General features: G+C 40.5%; 1 protein-coding gene across 1 annotated transcript; it reads left to right on the top strand.

Moving 5' to 3' along the window:
- Nucleotides 1-853: 853 nt before the first annotated feature.
- Nucleotides 854-7,404, top strand: LOC139316962 (galactosylgalactosylxylosylprotein 3-beta-glucuronosyltransferase 1-like). The gene is made up of 4 exons (XM_070943833.1): nt 854-965; nt 3,338-3,873; nt 4,900-5,196; nt 7,318-7,404. Exons 1-4 carry the CDS (start codon nt 854-856, stop codon nt 7,402-7,404), a joined length of 1,032 nt encoding a protein of 343 aa, XP_070799934.1.
- The last annotated feature ends 393 nt before the right edge of the window (nt 7,405-7,797 follow it).

Consider the following 7,797-nt stretch of genomic DNA (forward strand, 5'->3'; position numbering starts at 1 on the left):
CAAATCAAGTCACTGATTTTGTGAGGAAATGGGAATGTATGGTTCAGAGTGGGATGTGGAATAAATTACTTTAATTGAATAGTGACCATTACTTCTGCCATCCAATAACTTTTGACATGTTTTGATCCATCAACCCCAAATATCTCAATCCCAGGCATTATTACCATGAAACAAAGTGTACGTGCACCGACAAGAGTTTGTTAGAAAAGCATTAATGTATACTACAAGAAATGATGGGAAGGAACTAAAATTTTTCATCCTCTCTTGTTTTTCCTACCTTCCATTGCTTTTGTATGTTTTCCTTTCGGATCTTGGAGCAGGCTTGAAAAGATTATTTGAGACTATGGTTGTTGCTCATAAGACAAGGGTGTTCATTTGCTCATTACTCCTGCATTACTTTTAAGCTATACTCTCAGTATACATGCATATTAAAACTAGATGTTTTAACCTATGGCTTGTGTATATATCAAGCTAAGCCAAAAATAATTCAACCATATTTTGGTTTTGTCTTATATATGTACCATGCAAAAGCTGAATGCCACTTTAGCATGATTAGAATTCTAAACGTAATTTAGGATTATGTTCATTTCTTTTACTTTTTGACATTATTGTATTTTTTACCATTTTAATTGATTCAAAAGAAAAAAATACAGTAGCATATTAGATCACAATCAAAGTAAAACTAACTGGTTTGAAAACCAGGGTCGTACTTGCAAATCTTGTGTTAGAACCTATTGACCCAACCCTGCAAAAACTGTTTCATTTTGTATATTTTGTAATTATCTCACTTTTAAAAACTATACTTTGCTCTGGCAGGTAGGGAAATGCCCAATCAGTGGAAGTTCTCTGCAGCATGCTGAGGAGACGTAACCTTCTCACCACACTTCTGATTGCTTTGCCATGGGGTCTTCTCCTAACTTTGTGGCATCAGTATCCAACCACCCGCTATCTAAGCCTTCTAAGAAGTAAGTATATAAATCCTGGTTTACAAAAGGTTTTGCAACATTCTTTCATAACAAATCTTTTGCAAAAAAAAAAATTCTCAATTACTTAAAATCAAGGATATTTTTAAAATAATGTTTCTATAATTCTTTGAAGCTTAAGACTTCATTGAGTCAGGGGCAAGTAGGTGATTTATGTTGGAAATATGTATTCAGGAACTTTTGTTAGAAAATATGCTCCTGAACACAACCAGAGTGTTGAAAGAATACTGAGTAATTAAATAGTAGAATATCCCATTTTTTAAAAATACCCATAAGTTCGTTTAGGACAGAGGTCAGCAACCTGTGGCTCCAGAGCCACATGCAGCTCTTTGGGCCCTCTGCTGTGGCACCGTTGGGTGATCCCACCACTAGCTGACCCACCCCTCACCCTGCCCTCCCAGTCACTCCTCGCCTGGCATGAGAAGGTAAGGGTGGCGGCAGGGAATGGAGAAGCAGCCAGGGCAGAGACAGAGAGATACAGAGAGAGAGATACAGAGAGACAGGGAGAGGGAGGGGGAGGGAGGGAGGGAAGGAGGGAGGGGAGAGAGAGATATGTCAAAAAGGTTTTGTGGTTCCCAGTGTTTTTTAACAACTGGTTCTCTGCCCTAATGACCAGCTGGGTAGGCGTGGCTAGGGAGGGTCATGTGACTGGTGGAAGTGAGTGACATCGAGTTGGCCATGCCCACCCAGGTTTTGTGGCTCCTGGTGTTTTCTGTGGGAAACGGGTCCAAATGGCTCTTTGAGTGCTTAAGGTTGCAGACCCCTGGTCTAGGATGTAGAGATAGCCCAGCTATAAGTAAATGTTAGCAGACATTCATTGTATTTGTATAAAAAGCTAGATTTATTAAGTAGTACATGAAAGTAAAAAATGCATGCTTTTATCTAAATTACAGCTTAAAGACAGGGAAAGTTGTGATAAAGTCTGAAGCACCAAAGAACAGAAAATTTCTTATCTCTTAACAGCAGAGATTCTTGACAAACAGCATAGATATTTTTTTTCATCTATTTCTTGCCCTTTGCCCTTGTGGTAAAATAGACTCATAAGGCCTTTGTTGGGTGTTTATGTTACCCTTTTTGTTGTCTGTAAACAGTCACCAGAGCCCATCTTGTTTGAGTTTGTACCGGATTTTTATGAGAATATATTATAAATAGCCCAGAGTCATTTGGAATTGAAGAGTGCCTAAATTGTATTAAACAGTCAGTTGCAAAGAGATGATGCCATTTTCAACAGTTTGCAATTACCTAATTCTTGGACGGACGGATGGATGGATGACAGACAGGCAGACAGACAGGCAGACCAACTGACCAACCGACCGACCGACCAACCGACAGACAGACTTTCCTGGTTTCCAGATTAGCTAACAGTTTAGAATTTGCTACCTGTCGTTGCTCTAAGTACTATCTAGACCTAACTTTTCTGAGATCAGTCAAGTTCAGCTAGACATTGTTGCCTACTCAGGTTTAATTCACTATTAATCTGTAAAATATAGCTAGGGGAAGGCATCTTTTCTTTTTGATCATGTGTATCTCATGTTCATTGATAATTCATTGGCAGTTTGTACTAATCAACTTGTTTTCATTTCCTCAGAGGCTCTTTTGTTCTTTGTTACTAGACTATCATTTACTTTCCCTTCTACAAGCAAGTCCCTGTTTAAATGACTGTTCCATTTCTGAGCCATTTGCAAAGCTGAGTTCCATGTAGGTCAGCTGGCTCTTTTGCACATCCACAAATATGTAGTCCATTACTAACATACTGTATAGGCTGCAATCCAAGCTGCAGATATCCAGATATATCCAGATATATTTTTAATCTCTAATTTTCCTACAGCAGAAAAATACACAGCCAACATCAGAAACTAGCTTTTGGTTAGATTCTCTATCCAACCCAGAGCACAGTGTGGGTGTTTTGCTTTCAAAGGTGAAAGCAGGAAGAATCTTAGGACCTAAAAAGTAACTAAATTACAATTATAAAGGTAGCAAGACCGCCCACAGCTGCAGGGATTGGGGGGGGGGCAAAGAATTTATGGGTTGCATAATGGCAATACTAATATGTTATAACTCATCAGTGTTCAGAATATTTTCCTCCCCTACACAACAGTCAGTGTGACCTCACAGTGCACCCACTGAAAGAAAATTAAGCACTCTCCTGGATATTGCTTCCATGATTCATAGTTGCAAACTCTTAAGGATATTATTGTTACAATAAATATTTGGATTTGATGCAAACCCTATTTTTACTTTTTGGGGTGTTCGGGAAATAAAATGCCAGTTTTAAATCAGAAACAGATGATATAAACTGAGAGAAGTGTTTTGATGCTTGTGCTGTATTATCTTTTTTTCCCCTTTTTCCTTAGAGGAAACAGATGAAAATGGCACAGCCAAGTCACTTTTCAATGGGACGTCGCTAACGAGGGAGGATGGGCTTGCATCATGCACTCGGCAGCCAGCCATTGGGACAGCTCCCAAAATAATCCGGAACTATGTGTACTCCGGGCCTCCCCCATGGTCAGACACATTGCCTGCCATATTTGTGATCACACCTACCTACACTCGACCAGTACAGAAGGCTGAGCTTACCCGACTGGCAAATACTTTCCTTCATGTACAGAACCTCCACTGGGTAGTAGTGGAAGACTCTCCTAGAAGAACCAACCTGGTGTCCAATCTACTGGAGAAAGCAGGGATTCATTTTACTCATCTGAATATTGAGACTCCTAAGAGTCTGAAAGTAGGTTTGTCCTGGATTCCATCTTACACTCCCAGGGGCACATTCCAGAGGAATCTTGGACTGCATTGGCTTAGAGAAAGTTTTAGCTCCACCCCGGTACCTGAAGGTGTAGTATACTTTGCAGATGATGATAACACCTATAGCCTGGAGCTATTTGAAGAGGTATGCTATTCAAAGATTTGATGACTTCATTTTTGACCCATGATTTAGGCAGATTAATGATTACATTTTCTATTCTTCATTCTTTTGATATATAAAGGGAGGTATAGATTAGAGGAGTGGTTCCCAACGTGGAAATATTTAAAAATTAATTAATTAATTAATTATTAATTAGTAAATAAATTTGATTTTTAATGGGGGCAATTGGAACCTTGTTTAAATCAAGTTAATGGCCTTTTAGGCTTCCTCTGTGTGAGTAGGAGTTCACTTTTTGAATAGTAAGAATTATATGTCACGGGGGGGGGCATCAGGATTTTAGAGATGTTTAGGTGGGGCATGGCCAAAAAAAAAGATTGGGAACCACTGGGTTACAGGGTCATAAGGAGGTATATCAAGAAGGAATGAAGGTCAGTGGAAATGCTCATGCTTTGTATATAAAATATCATGGTTTCAATCTCTGGTATTTTTCATTAAGGTTGAGAAAGTTTCTCAGTGAAAACCTGACTCGCTATTGCACTAAATGTAAATTAGCCCTTTCCAGACAGGCGTCCAGTATTTGTGCTGGACCACAATTGCCAGAAATTCCAATCAATGTGGTATCAGATGAGTGAAGATGAAATAGGTCCATAGATGATCGATTAACTGCCAGTACACCCTATCGGTAATTCTAGCTAGAGAATGAGAGTTGCAATTATAGTTATGGTTCTGGAATATGGACAGGAGTGTTTGGAAACAAACAAGATATTTGCCTGGCATATTTAAAACCATACCTGATCCTGTTCCTGCATATCTCCGTAGAAAATACAGACAGGACACCTTCAAGAAAAGACCTTCAGAAGGGCAAGGCAGAAAGTGAGGCATGGAAAAGTAAAAGTAAAAAGAAAATAATAAACATATGATCATATGTAACTACTGCAAGAATACAGGTAGAAAAAGTTGGACAACTCCCAAGAGGAGCTCACAGTATATAATAAAAAGATTAGAAGGACTCATGTATTCATGTATTCTTGTTTTCTTCCTGACAAGCAGATGCGCTACACAAAGAAGGTCTCTGTCTGGCCAGTTGCTTTTGTTGGTGGTCTCAGGTACGAATCCCCCAAAGTGAGTCCAGCAGGCAAAGTTGTAGGTTGGAAGACTGTGTTTGATCCTAACCGGCCTTTTGCCATTGACATGGCCGGCTTTGCCATCAGCATAAAACTGATTTTGGAGAAACCACAGGCCAGTTTCAAGTTGGATGGCGTGAAAGGAGGCTACCAAGAAACTAGTTTATTAAAGGATCTGGTGACAGTGGATGGACTGGAACCTAAAGCTGCCAACTGCACAAAGGTTAGCAAAGTTTGGGGGGGGGGGGATCACAATAATTTTCCCCATCCAGTGGACCATTATTCCCATGCTTATGTTGTCAGTTAACATAAATTAACATTTATGTTAGTTATATGTATAATTACATGCACATACCTAATATCCAGATCTAGATATATTAAAACATTGGAGCTAGGGTCTTATATAAACAGCTATTACAATGCAATCGGGCAATGAAGAAAGAGATTTAGCACATTAGTCCACATGCAATCAAAACATAAAACATGCACTTCAAACATATACCTTAATACAGTGGTCCCCAACCCCCGGTCCGCGGACCGGTGCCGGGCCGTGGAGTACCTGGCACCGGGCCGCGCAGCGGCCAGGGGACATGAACGCTGCAGCGCAAAGGCTCCTGGGCCGTGCGCAAAAGCTCCTGGCCGTGCGCAAAAGCTCCTGGGCCGTGCGCAAAGGCTCCAGGGAAGAGAGCCCCACGCAGGTACGCACGTGTGGCCCAAAGCCGCCACCCCTGCGCGCGCTCAGCGGGCCACGGTAAAATTATCAAAGGCTGATTGGTCCGCGGCGATAAAAAGGTTGGGGACCACTGCCTTAATACATGGATATGAGAACAGGTGCAAAAATCCAAATGACTTTTCTGAATGTATTGACTGCCATCTAAAGGTCATGTGAGAGCCAGTTTTGGGTACTGGTTAAGGCCAGGAAACCATCGATTCTAGTCCCACTTTAAGCATAAAAACAGCTGGGTGACTTTGGACCAGACATTTTCCCACTTGGTCTTAGGAAGATTTTCTATTCTTAAAAACTTTGCCAAGAAAACTACAGAGATTTCTCCAGGCACTTTCTGAATAAAGAAGACAATTGAATGGAAGGGTGGGGGAGAAGGATCATGTAGATTTTTGCAGCCCACACTTGGTTGCCCTTCTATGAAGACATTGGCAGATTTTTTTAAAAAAAATAGGTAGATATACAGGTGATACATCATTGCAGTAGAAATACTGTATTTGTTGTGGCTCCGTTATCTGAGCCTGTGTCATCGGCAGGAGAGGACTCTGAGGGTGAAGGAAAGGAGTTGGCAAGGCCTCCCTCTCCAGGACCCTCCTCTCTGGCAATGCCTTCGGTGTCCGCCGAAGGGCAAGAGATAGGACCGGGGCCAAGCACGTCCACGCAGCCACAGATGGACAGTGATGAGGGTAATGAGTCTTGGCTGGATCCACGCCAGCGTCGCAGAGATAAGCACACGCAACAGAAGAAAAGGCGTGCCCGAGATTAGGCTGAGTCACTGGACCACACCCCACAGGATATAAAAGGGAGCGTGGTGGCCAGTCAAACCTTGTGACGAACAAAGCTGAACGCTTCCACGCCATTCTGCATTGCCAGACTTTTGGCTATAGACTTTGCTGGATTATCTCTGGACTTGATTGACTTTGTAATTATTGAGCTGTTTCTTTTGATGTATCAGAAGTGGGGAGAAATTATCTCTCCTCTTTGTAAATAATAAACTCTTGGCAGGCAGCCACTAGGTTGTTGCCAAGTTCCGTTATCATAAGGAAAAGGATTTTGCCAGCTGGTTTGGTCTTTAACTCTTGAATTACTATTGGTGTGTGTGCGTGTGGTTGGGGACGGAACAGTATTCTAGATTTAGAACAAATATCTTTCTGTACATTTTTAAATTTTAAATTGGCTTTTTTTTTTTTTTTTTGCAAATGACACATACGTAGTAGGAACCAGGGTGAAGCTATCTGCCCAGTTTCCATGCTTCTCCCTATCCTCATTTGTGCCTGTCATCCTCTATCTCAATTAGCTATTTTGAATGTAATGAACTGTGGACACATCCCCTCCTCCTCATTCAATTTATTCCCAGCATTTGTGGGAATAAATATTTGTTGTTTTTATAGGATACTGCTATATCTATAATGAGTCTAAAAATAAACCAGGTAAGTGTGTGATTATGTAAATATACCCTTCCAAGAAAACTTGCAATTTATTTTGAGTCCTATTCAAAGATTTCATATGCATAAACGTATGTGTACTTATGCACTAGGCAGGTTTGCTGATACCTATTATGTGTTGCTGTATAATTTTAATATCTAAAGTTTAATATTTAATATTAAATTTCCTTGATAGGTTTTGGTCTGGCACACAAGGACTGAAAGGCCAACACTAGTTAATGAAGGCAAACGTGGATTCACAGACCTAAGGGTAGAAGTGTAGATAACTTGGTTTTTTTGCTGTAAGTATAAGATTTTTGCTGTCTCAAGATTTCTCTATAATTTGCAAGTAGCTCTTCAAACATCTTCAATGTAGGGTTCATTTAATATGCATCAGGATGGATTCTTCGATACTATGAATAGTTTACTGTCTCAAATTATTAGTCCTGGTCTGCCTGTGATGCTATATGAAATGCTATCAAAATGTACTTTTGAATCCCACTTTTAAAGTCAGAATTTAGGCCCAGGCATGGGGTTCCTTGATTAGACTCTGTTTTCTGACTGATTTTTTGCCTGGTGCCAATACCTGCTTATCTGGGTCTGGGTTTCTTGAGAAGATGTATTCTAGCCTTTCTGTTTCCTTCTTAGCTTTTTTATTGCTTCTTTTCAATATTGT

This window comes from Pituophis catenifer, unplaced genomic scaffold (genome assembly GCF_029215685.1).
Source record: "Pituophis catenifer annectens isolate HBS135680 unplaced genomic scaffold, rPitCat1.0.hap2 SCAF_4, whole genome shotgun sequence".
In the NCBI taxonomy this organism is placed as follows: domain Eukaryota; kingdom Metazoa; phylum Chordata; class Lepidosauria; order Squamata; family Colubridae; genus Pituophis; species Pituophis catenifer.

Coding starts and splice junctions, on each gene's coding strand:
- LOC139316962 (XM_070943833.1), top strand. CDS start 854: ATGCTGAGGAGACGTAACCTTCTCACCACACTTCTGATTGCTTTGCCA. Junction 3,874..4,899: donor GCCTGGAGCTATTTGAAGAG/GTATGCTATTCA, acceptor CCTGACAAGCAG/ATGCGCTACACAAAGAAGGT. Junction 5,197..7,317: donor AAGCTGCCAACTGCACAAAG/GTTAGCAAAGTT, acceptor TTTCCTTGATAG/GTTTTGGTCTGGCACACAAG.